Below are 23,546 nucleotides of genomic sequence, written 5' to 3'. Positions count from 1 at the left end.
CTGCTCTTAGCATGGCCGCACCTACTTGTTCTTTAGTCTCGGCTCAGCAGTCACTTTCTCGAGAGGCCTTCTCTGATCACCCCAGACCAACCCTAACCCTAACACCACCCCCCCATGGAACTCACCACGACATCACCCTCTGCTCCTGTGTGGTCTCCATCTCACTGATGACTCTGAAACTATCCCATCCCTGTTTATTTGTCTCTGTCTTACCTTCTCCCAGGATGTAAACTCCATTACAGCAGGGCCTTTGTCTTTGTCCATGGCCCTATCCCCAGCCCCCAACACAGGGCTCAATAAATATTTATCGACTGGCTAAAAAGTCACTTCCTCCTCACGGCTTCTGTGTGTCCCCATCTCTCTCTAATAAGAGGGTTGGACGTGATGACTTCTATTAACCCTCCTGGCTAATATTCTAAGTGTCCATTAGAGAGCAGAGAAGACTGGCAGCAGGAGGGAAATTAACTAGGCTGCACCACGTGAGAGCTCTGCTCCTGGGTAGGAGTCTGACCTCGGCTGGGTCACAGTGCTCTTCTCCTCTGAGCGGCCGCCCTGAAAGGAATTGGCTGCTGCTTCCACTTCACATTCCCCAAGCCCTGGGCACCTTGAACTTTTGTTATCGGAGGGACTGGGGACAACTGGAAGCTGAGGACTGGCTTCCTGCACAGAGATCATCAAATGCCGGGGAGTAGGGGAAGGGAGAGTGGTTCTCCTGAAGCAATTACTGTGGTGAATAGAAGAAAATGTTGTTGTCTATAGGACAGTAAATGTCAAGGTGGAGTTCATTAGAACACAAGTCTCTCTCTCTCTCTCTCTCTCTCTCTCACACACACACACACACACACACACACAAACACAAACACACACACACACACACATGTCTCAAAAGCATCATGAAGCTAGAGTCACAGAGTTCCCAATCCCAGTGGCTGGCTGCATGCGTCTCTCTTCAAGGGATATGGCTACTACTTTAAGATCTAAACGCTGCAGAGTGACCCTGGCACATGTGCTGTGTAAGTGTGCCATGCACATGACCCAAGCTTTGGGTCAGCCTCATTGGGCAAGGCTAGGTGATACATTCAAATAGCCACTTGGTAGATGCAGCCATGGGTCCCCCAAACCCTAGGAGTGGAGAGCCTCAAGCTGGCCGCTCACAACCCAGAAATCCACCTAGTCCTGTTCTCCACTGATCCATGCACCCGATCATTTCCCTAAATCTGAAATTACAATGGATGTATAAAGATCAGGAAAGGAAGGGCAGGATTAGTATTTATCAAAGCACCTACTATGCGCCAGGCTCTGAGCTAGGATATGCTAACACGGACTCTTCAAGAGCACCCTGCAAGGTTACCCTTTCTGCTTTATGGGTGAAAAACAAAACAAAACCCAAAAACACACACAAAACAACAGACACTCAGAAGAATTAATTAGCATCCCCAAGATCACAGAGCTGGCCAGAGGAGGGGCCCAAGTTTGGGACATGAGTCTGGTCTCCAAGCCCACTCTGCTTTCCCCAGAACCTTCCATTACAACGCAGAACAAGAAGATACGCTGGTCTTGTTCAAAGTGTCCCTCCCGCTGGCTAAAGCTCTTCTCCGAAGATGCCAGGTGTAAGGGCCTATTTCTTCATCTCTCTTACTCTTGGGCTTGGCTGACCTACCACGAGTCTCTCGTCAAGCTGGACCACACCCCTGAACCTCTCATCTGAGACCCAGTCTGCAGGAACCAATTTTCCTGTGGCCCAGAGACAGCCAGGGACTTGTCTCTTTAAAAGAGTAATTTCCTGCTGGCGCGGCCGCCCTCTGATTTAGTGCTGAGCCCAAGGATCGATCTCAAGTAAGATTTTCCATGGAAAACTCAAATGCTGGGTACCTTCTGGCCTTGAGGAAGGGAGAAGTGGCCTCCTCTCAAGAGATGTGGCCGGTGGGCAGGCAAAATAGCCATCAGTATCACAAGACTGCATGCCTCATACATGTGACATGTGAACCTCACGCACACATCTCAAATGCATCACCCATATGCCTTCACACACAACTCACACGCACACCATCCACATGCCTCACCCATGCCACACACATATATGCATATACTGTGTATACACACACACCACACACACACACACACATATGCATATACTGTGTACACACACCCCCCCACATGCACAGAGTAGGGGGAGGATTGGGAACTAGAGAGCAACTCCCCAGAAACCCTGCAGGGCAGGGGTGAGGCCCTCCTCTTACAGAAGCTAGAGTCACAGAAAGTGAGCCTGGGGGAGAGGGCATGACTGTCTAAGATCAGAGCCTGCTTGTGGCTGAGCTGCCCCAATTTCTGAAGAAGTGAGCTCAGATTGAAGGTTGGTGGTGAGCACCAGGCTCTGTAAGGTTTCCTTCCTAATTTACTCCGCTCTTTGGGGGCAGTTTCATTGAGGAGGGGCACTCCTCCACGATCCCCTCCTTATGAGCAACCGTACTCGTCTGCCTCCTCCCTTGACCCCGGGGAAGAAAACCTGGGCGCTTAGCGCTGTGCCATCAGCAGCACCAGCTCGGGTGGGAGGAGAAATGAGAGTCAGCCCCCTGGGTTGGGCAGAGCTGCAGGCCTGCTAGGGGCTTAGGCTGATGGGGATGGAAGCAGGACCCTCCTCAGGCTCTGCTTCATGCCCTCAAACCTAGGGCCACAGTGTGGGGGGAGGAGGGGCAGGGGTGACAGACCTGACAGGACAGGAGGGGCAGGGACCAAGTCCCAATCCATCCCACCCCCAAGCCCCACACAGGAATTTCTGGTCTGCGTTGCAAAGGCACCCTTTCTCATGGCGCCAGGCCCCATTTGGGGGAGCAGCCAGGGAGGAGGTAGGGGTGGGGGGGTTAGACACCCCCAACATCTTGCAGTTGCATCTCAGCTTTACCCCCTACTGGCCGTGTGACCTTGGGCAAGAGGCTTGCTCTCGCGGAGGCTCAGTGTCCTCACCTGTGAAGTGGAGAAAAGAATAGCGCCCCCCCCTGAGCGGGAGGCTGTGAAGGTTAAACCCCGAGGCAGATGCGAGACTCCGGGACTCGGGACGCGGGGCCTGCCAGTCCACCATGGTGACCCCTAAGTGCGCGGAGGTGGGCGGCCGGCCGTCCTCCCGCCGCCCCCCGCCCCCAACTCGCAGCCTGGCCATTCTCTGTTAGCGCCGAACCCCAACTTTCCAGGGTTACAGTCACTAGACGCGGGTCCGTCTCCCTCCTCCCTCCACTGCATCCGGTTCTGACAACAGGTCCCGGGGAGCAGGGGGCCCCGCCGCAGCGCTGCGGCACGGCGGCCCGGGGAAGGGGGCCCCCAAACCACTCCCCGCATTCGGCCTCGGTGCAACTTTGAGGAACTGCAGTGTCTGGGTCCGGGAGAACCCCCTGAAGCAAAGTTGGGTCCCAGCGACCGCAGCCCCGGGACCCAGAGCCCCCGCCCCTCGTCCCCCCCGCGCGCGCCCGCACATCCCGATCCCTGCTAACTCGGGGCAGCCCGGAGGCACGTGGCCGCCGCGCCGGCTCCGGCAGCTCCAGGAACCGGCCTCGCGGGCCGCTCGGGAAATGCGCCCTCGAGGGCTCGGAGCCTGCGCGCCAGCCCCTGAGAGGGTCGCCCGGTTCCGGGTCCCATCTCGGGACGCCCCGCTGAGCTCCCCGCTGCACGCTGTCCGCGGGCCGGGCTGCGCTCCGCACCGGCTGTCCTGCGGTGACCCCTTCCGGCTGCCGGCTTCAGGTGCGCTCCCCTCCCGCTGCTCAGAGGCGGCCCCTGCGGCGACCCTCCCCGGGGACCCTCCTCGGGGGACCCTCAACTGGCGCCCCCCGCGTGCCCGCTTCTGGCCAGCTCCGCGCTGGTCCGCCCGCCCCGCCCCGCCCCGCGCTCCCGGCCTGGACCGCCGCCGCGTCCTACCTTCGTCCGGCAGCCGCTGCAGGCAGAGCGCGAGGCTCCGCCGCCAGCTCCGCATCCCGGCGGCCGCCCTGCGGCCCGGCGGGGTCTGTCCAGCCCGGCCGCGGCCCCGGCCCCGGCCCCGCCCCCGCCCCCGCCGGGCCCGGAGGCGCAGAGCAGCGCTGGGCAGGGCCGCGGGCCCGGGGCGCGGTGGGCATGGGCGGCCGGGGAGGGCCGGGGGAGTGTGGGGGCGGCCGCCGGGCGCTCCGCTCGGCTCCCGAACCGGAGGCTGAGCAGCGCCGCTCTCCGAGAACGCGCACTTTGGCGGCGCGGGGGCGGGGCGGCGGACTCGGGCGGGAGCGGAGAGAGAGGCTGGAGAGGGGCCCGACTGGGCCAGAGGCGTATCACCCCCTACCCCTTTCCCCCCCCCCCCCCATCAGTCAGTAACCTCCAACAGCCCCCACATCGCCAGTCTCCCCCACCCCCGCCCTCCAATTCTCATTCAAGTGACGCTAATCACCGCCAGTTAGTCAATGAATGAATGAGTCAGTGAATGCATGAATAACGGGTGAATAAGTAAGTAAATGAATGAATGAATGAATGATGAGGATAAGATAATTAATAACTAAGTGGATGAATGAATTAGTGAGTTGATGAGTGAGTAAATTAATGAGTAAATGAAAGGTGAAGAAATATGTAAATAAGTGACTGATGCATTAATGAATTGGTGAATCAATGAATGAGTGAGTGCCTCCTGGCCTCAGGCCTGCAAGAGGCAAAAGACTCTCCACAGGCGCCCTCACCCCTTCCCTGGGAGGGAGGCCTTGGGTTGCATCTTGAAGAGGAAGCAAAGGTGACTCAGAGAGGGTGGTCCCCGTCCTTACCCACACAGCACAGGTGAAGGATAGTGAGGAGGAGGTCTGTCTGTCTGTCTGCAGGCTTTGTCTTCTGCACCCAATCCCTGTTCCTCTCCTGATAGACAGCCATTGAGCTCACTGGATCTCAGAGGCTGAGGAAGAACAGCAAGGGAAGGATGTGGGGGGTGCTATCCTCAGAAATCAGACTTGCTTTTTCCTTGTGGGAATGAGGTGGGGGAAATCGGGGAGTTGTGATTAAGATAAAGGAGTACTATGCAGCCAGGAAAAGGAGAAGCACTCTTTGGAAGAGAGTAAAATGAAGAGCAGTGTTTATAACACGCACAGAAATAAAAAGGGAAGGCTCTACATTCATATTTGCTCAGGTATCTGGAAATTCTCTCCAGTGGAAAGACTGGTCTCCTCCAGACGGAAAAATCATATGGCTGGGGGCAGGTGGGAGACTGGCTTTTCACTGAATCCCCTTTTGTGCCTCTTGAAATTTGGAACCCTGGAAATGTGTCACCTATCCAAAAAGATAAGTTAAGGTGTTTAACTAAATACATGTTTACAATATTAAAAAAGCATTCATACGTCAGTAAAGGCTGACTCCCCAACCCCAAACCCCTGCCCCGCCAATCAAGTCAGCCTATTTGCCTGGACACCTGCCCTCTGCCCTCCAGCTCAGAGAAGGAGAGGGTCTTGCTAGCCAACAGCAGAGTGAAATGTGAACATGGTGGTGAGCACAGAGCACGTTCCGCCTCCATGAGTGTTGGGAGGAGAGAGAGTGGCCTCGGCCTCCGTCCTGGGTTTGTCGGTGTTTAGCTGTGGGTCCTTGGGCAAATCTCTTTGAGCCTCAGATGTGTAAACTGGGGATGATCATAATGTCCTAATAGGATCCGGTAAGGCTGGAGTCAAGTGCTGGAATTCCAAAAGGAAGTTCAATGATGGACTTCCAGGCATCTTGATCTTTTCAAGGAAGCCAGCTAAACGTCGACCTTCAGAAGTACCTCTTTTGTAAGGTAAGGGTATGATTCTTTGTGTGACCTTAGATTTCTCACTACATTTTCGAGGTTGGTATAACTAGCCCCCTTTTACACAGTCCATCTGCTATACTTATTGCTTCTCCGTGCTCCTAAGACCCTCAGATGGGTCATATTCAAGCCCCGTGTTAACCCTGAATTATTTATTAATCACTCAGTACGTAGAGTTCAGGCCCAGGGTGTGGGGGTGAGAAAGGGGCAGATCGAGATGCAGACCCAAGCCTGCAGAGTGCTGACTCCAGAACTTGTCTGAACGGCTGTGAGCTTCTGACAGACAAGGCAGTGAGTTTCCCCACGGCAGAGTTGTAAATCACTCCTGTCTACACCCAGATCGATGGCTTCCATAACCGGGATGCCCATTGCTCAGAGGATGACAGGAGTGGAATCTCTGATGGGAGATACAGAGATACCAGCATGGAGGTCAGGAGGCCCCAGCAGAGGAGGCCGGTCAGGAGGGCAGGGCACAGGCCCAGGACCTCTCCAGGGTCAGGAGAGGAGGAAACAAGGAGAGCAGTGCTCCGTTTACTCATCACTGTCTAACAGGGCACCCAAAACTTAAATGGCATAAAGCAACCATCTTATGATGGCTGGGAGTTCTGTGGGGCAGGAATTCAGGCAGGGTGGAGGGGTGTCTCAGCCCCATATCTGGGCCCCAAAAGAGTGGAAGATGGAAGGGGGGGGGCGAGGGAGTTGGCATCACCTAGACTTCCTAGAGGCTTCTTCACTCACTGTTACCTGAGCCAAGTTCAATTCCAGCTCCACCACTGTATCCCCTTACTCAGTAGACATTTGTTGAGAGCCTACTAGGTTTGTGTTACTGCCCTTTGGGCAGGGGTATATCAGTCACTTTGACAAAATTCTTGCTCTTATGCAGCTGACCTTCTCAGAAAACAGCTATTTGCTGTGTGTCTTCAGGCAGATCCCTGTACCTCTCTGAGTACAGTGGGGCTCATAAACCCAACTCCACAGCATAGCTGTCCTGAGAGGTGATAAGGGGTCTGGAGTCTTTGGTGGAAGGCATCCCAGGTACCTAGAGCTGGAAGGAGCCTCAGTTCAATCCTCTTATCCTGCAGCTATTGACAAATGCAGATGACAGAGGGACAGTGATTCATCCAAGGTCACTCAGTGATGCGGGGCAGAGCAAGAACTGGGGTCCAGGGTCCCCTCTTGTCCCTCTTTCCTCAAGATTGAGGCTTCCTGCCTGGTTGAGCAAGGGCGGAGGAAGGCCATCACATTTCCGGGGTGAAGAGAAAGTCTATCTTCATCCTCACACCAGCCAGCCCATGAACGTGGAACCCAACTTCTCCCGCTCATATCACCACCAAGTGGGCATTGGAGGAAACATGCCCCAGCTCCCTTTTAGAAAGAGCAGCATCTAGTGTCTGGGCCAGAACCATGAGCTGGAGCTCCAGGCAGCTCAGCATTTGGGTTGCATGGAAACAACTTTTCTCTAAATATCAAGTCAGCCACAGCTGCTCAGGATAAAGGCCCAGCACAGCCTGGGGAAAGGTGAGGAGAGTATGCAGGGCACCAGAATCGGTGTTTCTTTCCTCATCTCCTGCAGTTCAGCTCTGGCCACAAAACTGCACATCTTACTCAGCAAAACAAAGAGCAGATCCCTGCCCCGCCCTTTGGTTAGAAGACCATGCAGTGGCCATGTTCTCAGAGGTCTCACCATTTCTTCAGGACAGGGGCTCACTAAAGGATGACTTTTTCAACCTACAGAGGACTCTCCTCCAAGAAGTCCTAAATTTATATGTATCTTTCTCCATTTTGGTGCATCTTGTAGGCATGTTTTATGCCCTAAGATTGGGGCACCAGGCAACTAACGGTCTTGATTGTCTGACCCTTAATCCAGGTCAGTGTCCATGGGGTTAGGCTAAACATGTCCAGAAAAATGTCACTAAATCAGAGCCCATAGTTGAGATGTGACCAGAAATGCCTAAAACCATCTCTGTTTTCCCCCTCACATTTGTACAGTTAGTTTTTTTGTTTTGTTTTGTTTTGTTGTTGTTGTTTAAACCAATCATGATCTCTTCAAAAAACAATAAGAAGGGGAAATATCAAGAGCCCCATTTCATATTTAGCTAATGCATTAGAGGGCTGCCCAGGCACCCGAGACTTCAGGAATCAAGATCCTAGACAGAAGGGAAGCTTGTTGAGATGAGCCCAACATTCTCCCCTTACTTAGGTCATTTGCTGATTCTTTTTTTTTTTTTTTTAATATATTTTATTGATTTTGTACAGAGAAGAAGGGAGAGAGATAGTTAGAAACATTGATGAGCGAGAGTCATCATCAATCAGCTGCCTCTTGCACACTCCCTACTGGGGATATGCCCGCAACCAACATACATGCCCTTGACCGGAATTGAACCCGGGACCTTTCAGTCCCCAAGCCGGCGCTCTATCCATTGAGCAAAACCGGTTTCTGACATTTGCTGATTCTTGGCACAGGTGAGAGGCGGAGAAGCCAAATGAGCTCTACGTAGTATCATGGGGCTGATGAGACAAAATTTGAAGTTCAGGGCTAGCAAAGCCACCCAAACTTGAAGATCCTGGAGAGAGGGGAGGTCCAGAGAAGTAAGCCTGACCCTCAGTACCAGTCACCAGTTCTCAGCCAAGCAAAAAGCGACTGAAGAGCAGATGGCATCTTCTTCAACCTCACAGAACTTGGGAGACAAATTAATGCTTGAAGCTCAGCAGGGAAGATAAGCTCTAGGAACTGTCTCAGGCTTTATTTGGGATCACTGGAGGCTCAGAGTGCAAAATTAAGGGGTGAACCACAAGTAGATCAAGACTCACAAAAATTACAATTCAGACTTGAATCAGTATTCAGACCCTGAGTAGATCAAGGTGATAGAGCCTACCTCCAGCCATGTCTCAGGAAAGGGTAAGCCTCCTCTGGAGAGAGATAATATCATGAGGGCCCTTCTTCAATTTTTCATGTACAATATCTGGCATTCAATTAAATTTTTTTTTTACCAGTCATACCAATAAACAGAACCAAAATAAAAAATAAAAATCAATAGCAATGAACCCAAAGGTGACTCAGATATTAATGTTATTAAACACAGACTTTGAAAGAACTGTGACTAAACGTTCAAGAAAATGTAACAAGTGCAGAATTTTAACAGAGAACCGGAATCTGTAAGAAATAACCACCAGGAAATTCAAGAACAGAAAAATACAACCACTGAAGTGAAGAACTCAAAAGACGGGTTTACAGATAACTGGGTACCTGAAGAGAGGATTTGTGGATTGGAAGATAAGCCAGTAGAAAATACACAGAACACATTTCCAGTATAGAGATCTGAAGTCCTAGAAAAGTGAGAGAAATAGAATGGAGCAGAAACAATAGTTCTGATAATGACTAGTAACATTCCAAAATTGATAAAAAGACATCAAACCGCAGTTCTAATAAATGCTACCAGCTCTAAAAGAATAAATCTATGGAAAACTATACCTAAACCCTTAAGAATAAAATTGCTAAAATTTTTTCTAGAGGCAAAAATAATAGCTTAAAAACAGTCAAGGGCCGGGGGGAGACACACATTACCTCAGAGGAATGATAGTTATAATGACAGCTCATTTATTTTTTCTTGTTTATAATACTTACCTCAGGATATGTTTACTGATTGGGGGGATGGAGGAAAAGAGAGAGAGAGAGAGAGAGAGAGAGAGAGAGAGAGAGAGAGAGAGAGAGAGAGAGAGAGAGAGAGAGAGAAATATTGATGTGAGAGTGAAACATTGATCGGATGGCTCTTACACACCCCAGGGATGAACCCCACAACCTGGGCATGTGTCCTGACTGAGAATTGTACCAGTAACTCTTCAGTGCATGGGACGATACCCAATCAACTGAGCCTCACGGACCAGGGCTGGATGACATCTTTAAAGTGCTGAAAGAAAAACAACCAACCTAAAATTATGTACTCAGAGAAAGTATCCTTCAAGAGTGAAGGTTAGGAAAAAAAAAAAAAAAAAAAAAAAGACAGACAACTGAGAGAAATGTTACCAACAGACCACACTATAAGAAATTCCACAGGCGGTTCTCCAAGGGGAAGGTAAATAATCCCAGGTGGAACTATGAACATGCAGAACGGAAAGAAAGATAAACCTGGAGTAAAGTGAAATGAAACTTGATTGTACCAAAAAGCTATAAAAATGTCTTTCGGGGTTTAAAATATAAAGAGCATTAAAGTGCATAACAACAATGGGAGAAGTATAAATGGAGTTAAAATAGTATAAGGTCCTAGAATTATATATAATCTGGTAAAAGCATTAACTTACACCAGAATCTCATAAACCAAAAACATACGTTGCACTATTGTGGGCAACCATCCCATTATGAGGGGCCATCCTCATGGCCTCATCTCAGCCCAGTTACCTCCCACCGACCCCACCTCCAAACACCATCGCACTACGGGTTAGGGCTTCAGCGTGTGAACTGTGGAGGGACACCAGTCAGCCCAGAGCAGCCACCTCCTGTGTCTTGGTGCAGGGCATTAAAGGTGAACAAGATGGACAAAGCTCACACTCTAGTGGGAAGCGGGGAAGAAAATGGGAGAAAAAGCTTTTAAATATATGAGATAATACGTGGTGAGGAGAAAACAGAAAGAGGCTGTGACTGAGACAAAGCAGAATCAACTTCAGGAGGCTGGCCTTTAAGCTGAGACTTAAGTGGCAAGCAGACAGTGGCCAGAAATGAAGCTGAGAAAAATGGCAAAGCCTGTCCTAACCAGTTTGGCTCAGTGAATAGAGCGTCGGCCTGGGGAATGAAAGGTCCCAGGTTCGATTCCGGTCATGGGCATGTACCTTGGTTGCAGGCACATCCCCAATAGGAGGTGAGCAGGAGGCAGCTGGTCAATGTTTCTAACTCTCTATTCCTCTCTAAAAAAAAAAAAAAAAAAAATCAATAAAATATATTTTTTAAAAAGAAAAGAAAAATGGCAAAGCCTTATCCCCATAAAGTTTGGATTTTATTCAAAAGGCACAGGAAGCCACGGAGGGGCTTACCCAGGGAAGAGACACTAGAAGTTCCTTTGGGATTCTGGGTGTGGAATGGCCCGGAAGGGTCTATTCTGTAAGAGAATAGGGGAGGGGGTGAACATGGGATGAAAGGAAGTTAAAGGCAGGCAGGGGTCTAGAGTTGAGTGGTGGTGGTCTGGGCCAAAGCAGTGGCAATGCAAAGAAGGTGAGGGGGGTGACACCATTCGGTCCTAAGGTCCTAATTCCTTACCCCTCCTGTAGCCTCACCCCCTGTCATTTATTTTATTTTATTTTATTTTATTTTAAATATGTTTTATTGATTTTTTACAGAGAGAGGGATAGAGAGTTAGAACCATCGATGAGAGAGAATCATTGGTCAGCTGCCTCTTGCACACCTCCTACTGGGGATGTGCCCACAACCAAGGTACATGCCCTTGACTGGAATCAAACCAGGGACCTTTCAGTCCGCAGACCGGCACACTATCCACTGAGCCAAACCGGTTTCGGCCTCACCCTCTGTCATTTACATTTTCAGCACCCTGCGGCTCTGTCACCCTAGGCTTGGCCACATGGGATGACCAATGGGATGTCAGCAGAGGTGACACCAGCAGCGGGCAAATGGGTCTGTGCACTTGCGGAGTGCTCGCCCAGTTCCTCTGCCATCCCCATCCTTTGGGCTGGCCTGGCAAAGGCTGAGAGACATGTGGTGTTTCCCCAGGCTGAGGGTGACCTAGATTCACGGCCAGCTAGCAACCCCCAGACATATGTGTGTCAAGATCAGCACAGCCGCTTAGCCTACCCCCGGCTGATCCTAGAAGCACGTGAATAAACATGTATTGTCAAATGCTAGCGTTGTGTGCACAGAGTCCATACCTGTTTGTTATGCAGCAGTGTTGTTTGACTGGATAGCTGTTATAGGAGGCAGAGCTGCTTTAGCGGCAGAGCCAGCAGGGAGGGGCTGATAGTCTGCATTGCAAATAAGAGTGGGGGTGAGGAGGAGCCAAGGAGAATGCCCAAGTTTCTGGGCAGATGGTGTGCCCTAAATCAAGGAAGAAGAAGAAGAAGGGCTGGGAGGCTAGCTAGGGAACAGGATAAGATACTGTCCCATTTTATTTGCTCAGAATCACCAAGGCATCAGGAGGACTATTGAAGAAGGCAGGGACCTGGTGACAGTGATGAAGGGCATGTCCAGATGCTTTTCCTGCCATAGGGATTCCCAGAGGTTGAACTAAAGCAAGTGTGGTTTTTTTGTTTGTTTATTTGTTTTGTTTTTGTTTTTTTGTTTGTTTGGTTTTTTTTGTCCATTCTGTTCCCAGAAAGAAACAGACCGTTTCCCCCTTTCCAGTTGCTAGGACACTAATCTGTTTGAGAGAGGCATAGGAACATCTGGCTGGCGGAACAGTGCTTCTGGGAATTTCCTTTGTGTCTGTGGTCGCAATTGCTTCTCCCGGTTCTCCCACAAGGAAAGGGACCGTTCCCATGGGCCACGTGGGCCGCAGCTAGGAGAGCAGACAAGGCGGGAAAGGGCACCCTCAGCACTGACCAGATACCAGGACTGGGCCAGACACTTCCAGTGGTGTGTGTGGGTGTCATAGTTTACCCAGAGGGGCCAGCGCTCAGAGAGAAAGGGAACCACATTAGCTTTATCCTGCTTTCTCTTTTTTTCAAAGACATATTCGTTTTGTGTGTTATTATCTGTCTCCCTCACTAGAACATAAGCTCCCCGAGGCTGCTGATCCTCTGCTTGCTCACTCCTGTATCCCTGGCGCATAGACAAGTGTCTGACATGTAGTGATAGCAGTACCCACCATCTGAGCGGTGTTTACCAGCGGGGGGAGCACTTTTGTGAGTTTGTGTTTTTTTTGTTGTTTTTTTTAGGTGTACTAGTTCTTCTAGATTTTAAAATGACCTCAGAAATGGGTATTCCTTTTGTCCCCAGTTAGAGGTGAGGAAGCTGAGACACAAAGAGGTGAAATAGTTTGCACAAGGAAGCAGGAGAACTTGGAATCCCAGGCGGTCTAGCCCCAGAACCCGTGCCCAGAGAGGTAAGATGATTTGTTGAATAAGCCAATGAGCATGTCCCAGGTCACACAGGGAAACTGGGGTCAGCACGCCCCTCCTGGGACGCTCTGTTACCCTCCCTCGCACACACACCGCTGCAGGCTTCCGCCACGATCTTCTTCACAGGTGTGAGCTTCCAGCATGGTGGGAACTGCTCAGAACCACCGAAGTGCAAGGTCACAGGCTTCCCTCTTAAGCCACCAGCATCTTGCCAGGCTCCAGCACCTTCGCCACCTCAGATGGAGTGGGCAAGTGCCTGTAGGGTGAGCTGAGAGACGCCTCGGGGCACGGATGGTGACCTTCAGCGGCTCTCCTGAGCAACAGTCGTCACTGGGTACTTACTGATCAGGACAGCCAGACCCCCTCGACCCTGGGCCCTTGTCTGGGCCCCACTGACCTTATCCCTTATCATTGCCTCTTCTGTCCCCTTCCTCAATCCGGAAAACCCTTTCTTTTGCGAGGCCCACGTCACCTAGTCTTCATCTGTTTTTCCCAGATCTATTGACTAGAACATGAGCCTGTGCTCTGACTCAGGGTTTTACTTTTTGAAACCCAAAAGGCCAGACTCAGAAAAATCAAAATGGCACTTGAAACTTATCAAACTTGGCCTTGGAATCCAAAGCTTCTGGCATTAGAAATTCAAAACTCTCTAACGTTTCAAGCTAAAAAGTCTTAGCTTTTGAAACTCTTGGCGTTTGAAATAAAAAATGTCTAGACTTTTAAAATTCAAAACTCTGTGGTGTGTGTGTGTGTGTTCACATCTATGGGGTAGAACATCAGTAAATATTTGTGGGTGAAGGGCCAACAAAATCCTTTCTCCTCTTAAGAACAGATTAAACCTTGGCTCAACGTGCTGTCTCGGTCAATCCTAGAAGCCAGATAAAGGTGGAATGTCATTGCGTTGCCAGGCAACATGACTTGTGTTAAAAATGAGTCTTGATTGGTGAATTGATCTAGACTGGAAGACCCATGAATGAATTATAAACGCCTTTTGGGAACACCATACTGTTGAGCTTTCCTCTGTGCAAAGACTTGTGACAAGCGAGGGCGGTGTCCCTTGGGGGAACCTGGAAGCTTTGCATATGGAGCTGCTGTTACAGAGGCCTTGGCTCCTCAGGCATGACTCTTTGAGGCCCGTGCTTGCCCATTGAGGACCTCGTTTCCTGGGCCCAAGTTGTCACCTGGGCTCAAACGTGAGTAGCTCCTGAGCTGCTGTGGGAACTCCCAGATGTGGGAGAAGCCTGGTGTGGCCCTCAAGCAGGCTGTTTATTGGACTGTGTCCTGAGGGACAAGCAGGCTGTTTATTGGACTGTGTCCTGAGGGACACATGCGGTCAGGTGTGAATTTCATTTTCTAGTGAAACCCTGGTGGCCTTGCCCCATTAGCTCTCATCTCTACTGCAATTACAGTTATGGAAGCACTTGGAATATAAAACTTAGCTTACCCTAACCAGTTTGGCTCAGTGGATGGAGCGTTGGCCTGCAGACTCAAGGGTCTCAGGTTTGATTCTGGTCAAGGGCATGTACCTTGGTTGCGGGCACATCCGTGGTAGGGAGTGTGCAGGAGGCGGCTGATGGATGTTTCTCTCTCATTAATGTTTCTAACTCTCTATCCCTCTCCCTTCCTCTCTGTAAAAAAATCAATAAAATATATATTTTTAAAAAACTTATCTTGATGCAACATCTAAAAGGAGGGAAAAGCAGAGTTTGCTGCATGCCCAGGACTTCCACCTGCCATCTTATAACACTCTCCATTTTATAGATGAGGAGACTGAGGCTCCCAGAGGCAAAGAGACTTGCTGAAGGTCATGCAGAAAGAACTGGTGTCTGTGAAATATCAAGAACTGGCTCAACTACTAGTTCTATTGGGTATGAGCTGGCAGACTTTGTGGGCCTGAACCCCAGTTACTTTCCTGAATAAGTGAGTGTAACTACCATACAAGGAGGCTGTGAGGCTTGAGATAGTCCACTTTCAGATGTCAGGTGCTATAGGAGATTCAAAATCTCCTTCTCTCTGCCCTGTCTGCTGCCAACCCACCCCAGAGATTATACCACCTGACAGCAGTTTCTAGTTGGGCACAGATATTCCTTCCCAGTTCTGCAGAGCTGCATTGCTGTCATTCCCAGGATGCAGCTAGGAAAGAGGTTCTGGCCGTGTCAATAGCCACATCTGATTCAAAATTGGGAGCTTGATTGCCAGCATTCCAGAATCACCTCTGGCAAATGTGAGTAAACACAGCTGTTGTTAAAGCAGTTGGAATGGGTCCATTCATTCAATAAATATTTGATGAACACCTAATATGCATGGGGCATTATGAATACAATTATCTGTGAGCACACATAATCCTTGCCCTTAGCATTTCCGTGAAGTTGGGGAGATAGGCATTAACAAAGAAACTATTAAAATTAATATATAGTTTTAAATTTTTTATTTTTTAAAAGATATATCTTATTGATATTTTACAGAGAGGAAGAGAGAGGGTTGGAGAGTTAGAAATATCGATGAGAGAGAATCATCGATCAGCTGCCTCTTGCATATCCCCTACTGGGAATGTGCCTGCAACCAATGTACATGCCCTTGACCAGAATCGAACCCGGGACCCTTCAGTCTGCAGACTGATGCTCTACCACTGAGTCAAACCGGTTTCGGCTAAATTTTTTATTTTTAATCCTCACTGAGGATATGCTTAGAGAGGGGAAAAGGGAGAGAGAGAGAGCATTGTGAGAGAGAAACATTAATTGGTTGCCTTCCATAGGTATTCTGATGGGGAGATTAAACTCAGGTATATGCACTGACCAGGAATCGAATCCATAACTTTTCAGGACGATGCTCAACCCACTGGGCCTGTCTGGATGGGTGAAATTAATATTAGTTTTTAAAAGCCAGCAAATGTTGCAAAGGCAAATTGCAGGGTGCTATGAAACATTGTAACAGATGGTCTGTTGTAAACTGCCAAATGCCCTCATTTTCTCACTTTTGCCTTCCATCAGTCCATGTGATTCAGGTGGGGATGAGTTTAGGCTAGGCACATGATCCTGGCCAATCAGAGCATTCCACTCCTTGACATTTCAATGATTGGTCAAAGATATACACATGATTTACAGTAAGTCTAGCCAATGAGATTCAACTCTGGGACTTTTAGAGGGATAGTTGGGGGAAAAAAGTTATTTTTCTGTTGGATTTTCTAAACAAGGGGGACAGAAATTGGGGTCTACCATGGAGGCTCCCGGGAGAGCCTACTTCAGCTTGCAGTCCCCAAGAGGAAGGCTGAGAAATCAGTCATAGCCAGCTTTCTGATAATGCCATTTGAGACCCTAGATCTAGTGATACCTGATGCCATTTCACCCTGGACTTTTCTCTTCTCTGATCCAAGAGTCACCCTTTTTTGGCTTATTTCAGTTTGAGTTTGTTTTTCTACCACTTGCAATTGAGAGCTCTACCTAATACAGGACTGACAAGTCTTGGAAGGCTTGCCTGAGAAGTGACATTCACACTGAGTGCTGAAGGACAAGTGAGAGTGAACTAGGCGAGGAGGCCAAATCTGAAGTCAGCAGTTTTGAGGCTTGAAAACCTTGATAATTCAGGAAAGGGGAGGGGCTTTCGTCCTGGGTAGGCACAAAAAGGATTAATGAAGCGAGAGCATCATGGCGAAAAGGCAAGTCACAAATCACACTGAATGCTTCGATCATTCCTGACTTCCATTTCAATGAACAGAAAGCTCTATTTACTTTCGATAAGACCTTTATTAGAATGAGCTCCCTTTGCAGACAGAACGATGCCCTTCCCTGCACTGGCCATTCACAAGAGGGCAAGGCCCAAGCCTGCCTTCAGGAACACCTCTGCTTCTGGCTTTGAGGCAGAAATTTTTCATTTTTTTCCTAAGGGGAAGGGGGAATTAAAACAAAAAGTGATGCCCGGATGGTGTGGCTCAGTGGTTGAGCATTGACCCAGGAGCCAAGAGATCTTGGATTAAATTCCCAGTCAGGGCCCATACTGGGACTGCAGGCTCAATTTCCAGTAGGGGATGTGCAGGAGGCAGCCAATCCATGATTCTCTTTCACCATTGATGTTCCTATCTCTCTCTCCCTCTTCCACCCTCTCTGAAATCAATAAAAATATCAATAAAATATGTTTTTAAAAAAAGTAAGAACAGACTGAAAATGGGGCCCATTTATAATGCAAGTAAGCATTTCTTAATTTACCAAATGTATAACATTGTGCAGTTTTGTGTTTCAGACTTTCTTAAATTTTAAGTGTTTTTTCCCCCATTATGAAAGTAATTTAACCACATTGTGGGATATGCAGAAAATAAAAAGATAACTCTTTCCAATTCGCTCATTTCAACCCAACGAATGCTAGTGTTTTGTGTTTTATTTAGCTGCTTCAATGCAGTGCGTAGCCACGTACTTTTAAAACTTGGATGTGCCTAAGGACCACCTGGGGATTTGTTAAAATGCAGATTCTGAGTCAGTAGGTCTGGGGTGGGGCCTGGGATTCTGCATTTCTGATAAGTCCTTGGATGAAGCTAGTGCTGTTTCAGACCATGCACTGAATCATGTAAGCTGAGGTCAACCCTATGCTGTGTGGTCTTAGGCAACCCAGTCAGCATGTTTGCCCTAGTTCATGAGTCCTGGTTCTCAGGGGTTTCCCATTGACCCCCAGACAGAATTAAAGGGACAGGCAGTAGGAGGTGTCCAAGGCATCAATGTCTAAGCACTGCTTAGATGCTGCTGCTGATGGTGATGCTGCTGATTACTACTGTCAGGTGATTAGTTTATTCAGGTACATCAGGATCTCAGCTTTGACAGGTTCACTGGTGTGTTCCCAGCTGAAATCTTAGTGTATTTGCTTGGGAGGGGGCTCCTTTCTACAAGAGATACTCATGAAGTCTCCTCAGCTTTAGTGAGGCTTGACCCACCTTCCCTTCTGCTTACCACACTCAGGCAGCTGGCCTTCCACAGCAGAAAATCCTTGTAGCCTGGCATTCAACAGTCCATGACCCGGCCCGTCCTAACATCCCTGCCTCATTTTCTCATGTCCCACACTCCAGGTATGAATGGCTCCCGAGTCTCGCCTTGTGCCTTTGCCATGTTACTTCCTCGGCCTCAAACGCCCTTCCCTGCCTTGATCATTGAAGAACTAATGTCCACCCACCCCTCAAACCAGAGATAAGAGCTCCTCCTCTTCAGAAGTCTTGTAGACCCTTTCTGGAACGGCTGACCTCTTGCCCTGTGCCTCCTTTGTAATTTGTACAGGCCCTGCATGGGCATGACTCTTGGTAGTAGATGGCTTAGGAAACAAGAGGGAGGAGGACTCTTTGGTTATTGTAACGGAAAAGTCCTGATGGTAGAGCTGGCTTTGGACACAGCTGAGATAAAGGGTTAAACTGTGCCACTGCAACTCTGTCTCTAGCTGTTGATTGGCTCTGCCTTCCTTTGTGTGGGCTTCTCTCTCGGGCAGCTACCAGAAGCTCCTGGAAGTTCCACGTTTCACCCTTCTACCTTTTAGTTCAAGCCAAAGTGGCCACTTTCTCAGCAGCTATGCAAAAGTCCCAGAATTGAGTCTCATTGGTCTGCTGTGGGTCACAGGCTGATCCTTGAACCAATCACTGTGGCCAGGGGTCAGCAGCTCTGTCTGGCCCAGCCTGAGTCACATGGCCACCTCTAGAGCCAGAGGAACGAGAGTGGGGAAGGGCAGCTTCTGGAAGGAGTTTAGGGTCCTGGAACCCCAGGCTACAGGAGGGCCAGGCAGTGAAAACCCGTAAGTGCCTACCACCGATGGCACTTTTCAAACTGTATTATTTTATTTGCTTTTATGACTCTCATCCAGCTAGGAGGGAACAAGGTCCCTTCTAATATAGAGTTCCAGAACATCCTTCCAGCCCAAGGGAAGAGGAGTTTAATAAATCGCCCTTAAATTGTACTTTTTAGGCATTTCCTTGCCATCTGACCTACATAGCATGTAAATCACAACAGAGTCTGACAACGATTTTTGTGACATTTATATTAAGGTGATGCTTCCTGACGCTTTTAAAATCACAAACCAAGTCTCTGCTCAGTGCCTGTGTCCACACAGGGCGAGTTCATGTGTCTCTCGCGGATCCCTCCCAGGCTGGGAAGGAGGGTTCCTTCCTTGATCGAGAGAGAACGAAATGAAGCCCAGAAGCCTTAAGAAGCTTATTTGAGGAGACACAGCTGGCTGGCCCGTGGCATCGCCGAGCATTAATCCCAGGCAGGCTGACTTTCTGAGACTTTCTGATGGTTTGCTGAAGGCATCCTCGATTCAAGAAGACAGAGAGGGAGGGTTTTGGAATCATCTCTGAGGCTCTTTGAAAGTATTCCTCGGCCTTAGTTCTGGGCTCCTCGGAGGCAGGCTCCGAGACGAGGATTCACGCGGATACATTTTACCTGGGAGGGGTGTCCGCTGAGAGAGTGCCCACGTGAGACAGAGAAGGAAGGCAGCAGGGAAGAGAGCTCTGGACGCAGACACAGCTGTGGGCACCTGAAGCAGAGTGCTGTGGAGGCTACTGCGAGGCAGGGAGGAATGTAGCTCAGAGCTGACCTCCCTGAGCGGTGAAGGAGCTGGCACGTTTGTATCCCAGCTCCTTCCAGTCATTGGTGTGGCTGCTCCCAGGAGGTGGTCTTGTGCCAGCGCATTCAGCAACGAGGAAAAGGCCTCTGGCACCGCCAGGTGGGCAGGGGTATGGACAGAAGCAGGCCAGAGACCTCACACAGGGGCTGACAGAGGCTGCGGTGAGTGACCCTTGTGCTCCCAAGCTGGGGACCACTCTTTATAGGAAAACAGGCCAATGTATTTGGAATTGGGGCCAGCCCAGATTGTTAAGGGTGGAGCACGCCAGGTGCCTCATCCTTGGAAGCTGAGGCGGCCAGAGGCAGCTGTGGCCCACTGGGCCCGTGTTTGCCTGGATTTCCTTCTGTTTGCTTTCCCGTCACTCTTCAGCTGCTTCCATGAATTTTTACAAATGTCACACAAAGATGCTCATGAAGAATATGCCGGGGGTGGAAAGTGCAGAGGCTGGGGTCTGGTAAACAATGCCGCTTAATTATTTTTCATTCCTTCTAAGAAAATGATGATAAAAGATTTCAGATGTACAAAGTGGAGGGGGAAAAAATAACATAGTGAACACCCAAGTACCCATTCCCACGCTTCAGCAGCAGGCCATTTCCAGCTGATTCCATCTTTTCAGGAGGCGCATCCCTTAGAGCACATGTGTCAAACACAAGGCCCGCGGGCCAAATCCGTCCTGCCAGGCCTTGCAATGTGGCCCACACCGCCCTGTCATCACTGCACTCCACTGCGTTTCCATCATAATGACAGTTTATGACTGTTCAGTAAACCATTTGGCCCCCGATTTAGGCTGGATTTTAGATTTTGGCCCCTTCTCTGATTGAGTTCGACACCCCTACCTTAGAGAGTGTGAGGTGTGGAGGCCATGCTGCCCCTTGACAGCTGTGTGCCCTGGAGCCTCAGTCTCCTTATCCGTGAAATGCGGGTGTGATGCTAGCACCTACTTTTTGCAGTTGGCAACACCAGTGAAAAGAGAACGTCTGTTTCCCAATAACTCCAGCTCATGTCTCAGGCTTGTCTCTCCCTGAACCAACTTGGGTCATGTGCCCATCCTTCAACCAATGACTGTGGCGATGGCAATGGAGTTTGCTGATTGTCTAGGCCTGGGTCACATCTCCATCCTTAGAACTAGATGTGGTAGTTTGAGAGTGTAGTCTGAGAGTGAAGGAGTAGTGGCTCCCCACAATAAAGTGGGGTGCTATCACCAGAAGGGAGAATGGACACAGGGTAGACAGAGGCCTCAGGTGTCCACTAAACCAGAGGTCGCCAACCTTTCGAACCTCACAGACCACCAGTGGTCTGTGGACTACCGGTTGGCGACCGCTGCACTAGACCCCTTAGCCCCAGCAAGACACCCACTGTTTCCTCTCATTTATGACAATGTGGTAGATCCATGACTGAGGATGTGCCCCAGGTGAGGATAGCGAGATTGAAGAGCTAGCCCCCTAATGCAGGGGAAGAATAAACAAAAGCCTTCGTAAAACTCACTCTGGCTTGGTGTCCAAAATGGAAGGTGAGAAGTAAACAACCTGCATTGATTCATTTGTGCAAAGAGAAACCCAATTCCTTTAGGATAAAGTACTTCTCACAGCAATGAGTCCCCCCAAAACTTGCAAGACTTGGGGCTTGATTTGGATTTCCTGTTTCCTCTAAATTACCAGGAAGACATTTCCCCCTCCTAAGTGGCAGGAAGCAGCATTCCATCTGAAGAAAATCCCCCTCCTCAGGCTGCCCTTTCCCAGTGGCAGGAGGCTGACTCACTCACTCAGCTGCATGAGGCTCAGCTACTCGGTTCTGGTGGGGGGGCTGTGTGTGCATGAGTGTGCGTGCACACCCACAAATCACCCATGCACACACAGCTCCAAAACACAGCCTTACTTATTTTCAATGCCAGCTGCATGCATGCATGGTGTCTGAAGGGGGCGTGTCCCCCCACAGAAGCCATTCTGCTAAGGCGCGTTGATTCTTAGACAATCTGGTGTGAATACTGTGCTGACATTTATGGCATAGCGTGTCCTCTGCACTCCTTGCCCACGCTGAGCCATGCACCTGCAGGAGGTGGCACAAGCATCAGTGCAGCGGAAGTTGTGTGCCCTGGCAATGTTTAAATAAGTACTCTATCAAAGACACATGTTACCTAAATAGGGGATCTGAGGGAGAAGAGGGGGAGGAGCAGGAAAGAGAAAGGGCTCTGGCTTCCTCAAGCCTATCTCTGGGTGACCTTCGGTGAAAACAAAGGCTGTCCTAAATGTATTTTTTCAGGTTTAAGAAGATGTTAGATTTTATTATCATATACAATAAAAGGCTATTATGCAAATTGACCAAGTGGCAGAATGACCAGTCGCTATGACACACACTGACCACTTTACAATAATGTGTAAAACAAATGAGTAAATGAATGATGAGTGGAAATAACTGAATTTTTACAGTCAGACACCTCCGGATTGAATTCCAGTACCACCACCAACTGTGAGTCACCTTCACTTTCCAAGCCGCTGTATCCTCCTCTGTGAAATGGACAGAAGAGTCTACCTGTGAGCTTCTGTGAGGATGAAACAGCACAGTCCATGCAGAGTGCCTGACACGACTCCCAGTGCAGAACAGGCACTTACAAGGTGTGCTGATTATCACATACACGGGCAAAAGCATGAAGACCGTAGCTCCCTGTGAGCTGTCATTTTGAGGGTGAACACTTTGGGAGGAAGATGGAGTCGGGGTGCCAGGGGAGGGCTCCTTAGAATGGAAAAATGGAGAAGGAGTGCTTGTGAACAGAGCCTGTCTCTCCAGGCAGCTTCTGCTTCTCCCTCTCTTTATTCTGCCCCATTCCTTTAGGACCACGACCCCAGCTCCCTTGTGACAAAGTCAAGGTCCTCAGGCTGACGTCCTGCCTCCCTGCAGTCTGCCTCTCCCTTGAAGGATCCAGGAGGGATGCAGACATCATTATGGTCCCTCTGGTGGGATGTACAGCCCCTGCTAGGCGGGTTCCCTGCTTTGTCTCTATCTGTGTCCATCTAGAGCATGCAGGAAATGAAAGTGGGCACCAGGGCATTTGTAATAAATAGCTCATGTCCCAGGCCCTGGGACCCATGCGTGTCTGTAAAAAGGAATGGGACTCGGGGGCCTCTTTCTTTCAAGTACAGTCTCATATCAGACATGCTGTAGCAGAGGAACTTAGATGGTTTCTATCTCTGGATGTCTGAATGATGAGGGTGGGCAGGCAGGCTGCAGAGAAGGTGGCAAACTAGAGGAGAGACAGGTGCAGGAGCCCCATTTCCTAGGAGAGGCAGGAGTGTGAGGTTTGGAATTCCCCCATAGCCACTCAATCTCCCTGAGCCTCAGTTTTCTTTTCTTTTTTCTTTTTTAAAAAAATATATTTTACTGATTTTTTTTTTACAGAGAGGAAGGGAGAGGGATATTTAGAAACATCGATGAAAGAGAAACATTGATTAGCTGCCTCATGCACATCCCCTGCAAGGGATGTGCCCTCAACCAAGGTACATGCCCTCGAATGGAATCAAACCCAGGACCCCTCAATCCGCAGGCTGACGCTCTATCCACTGAGCCAAACCAGTTGGGCGAGCCTCAGTTTCCTCATCTGTCAAATGGAGACAGGAGTCCCTGCCAGGTTAGGTTATTATGGAAATTAGATGAGCTAAAATACATAAAGCATCACTCGAGAGTGGGTTGACCCAGGTGACTTGCTCCAAAAGCAGGTATTCAAAACAAATCCTTTTCAAGACGGGCCCTGGGGCCTCTTCTGGGTTGAAACGTGATCCTCTATGTTGGCAACCCCAGCATCTCAAAATATGACCTTATTTGGGAATAGGGTCCTTACCGATACAACTAGCTAGATGAAATCACGCTGGAGTAGAGTGGACCCCTCACTCAGTATGGCCTATGTCCTTGCAAAAAGATGGCCACATGAAGACAGAGCTGGAGGGAGAGCATCAGGTGAAGACGAGGATTGCAGTGACTTCAAAGGCTGCTGGCAAACCACCAGAAGCTAAGAAGAGGCAAGGGTAAATTCCTTATACACTGCAGAGGGGGCATGGCCCTGATGACACCCTGATCTTGGGCTTCAAGCCTCTAGATTCTAGAACAACGAGGCAATCAATTGCTGTTGTTTTAA

General features: G+C 49.5%; 1 protein-coding gene across 1 annotated transcript in view; it reads right to left on the bottom strand.

The window, feature by feature from the left end:
• Window positions 1–4,184, bottom strand: part of GRIP2 (glutamate receptor interacting protein 2) — a 73,630-nt gene extending 69,446 nt beyond the window's left edge. The window contains exon 1 of the mRNA XM_045579216.1: window positions 3,907–4,184. Coding sequence (XP_045435172.1) covers window positions 3,907–3,961 — 55 coding nt within the window. The 5' untranslated portion in view covers window positions 3,962–4,184. The remainder of the gene's footprint in view (window positions 1–3,906) is intronic.
• Window positions 4,185–23,546: the final 19,362 nt, after the last annotated feature.

The sequence above is a fragment of the Pipistrellus kuhlii genome, unplaced genomic scaffold (genome assembly GCF_014108245.1).
Source record: "Pipistrellus kuhlii isolate mPipKuh1 unplaced genomic scaffold, mPipKuh1.p scaffold_m20_p_11, whole genome shotgun sequence".
NCBI lineage: Eukaryota > Metazoa > Chordata > Mammalia > Chiroptera > Vespertilionidae > Pipistrellus > Pipistrellus kuhlii.
This window is presented reverse-complemented; position numbering and strand designations above follow the sequence as displayed.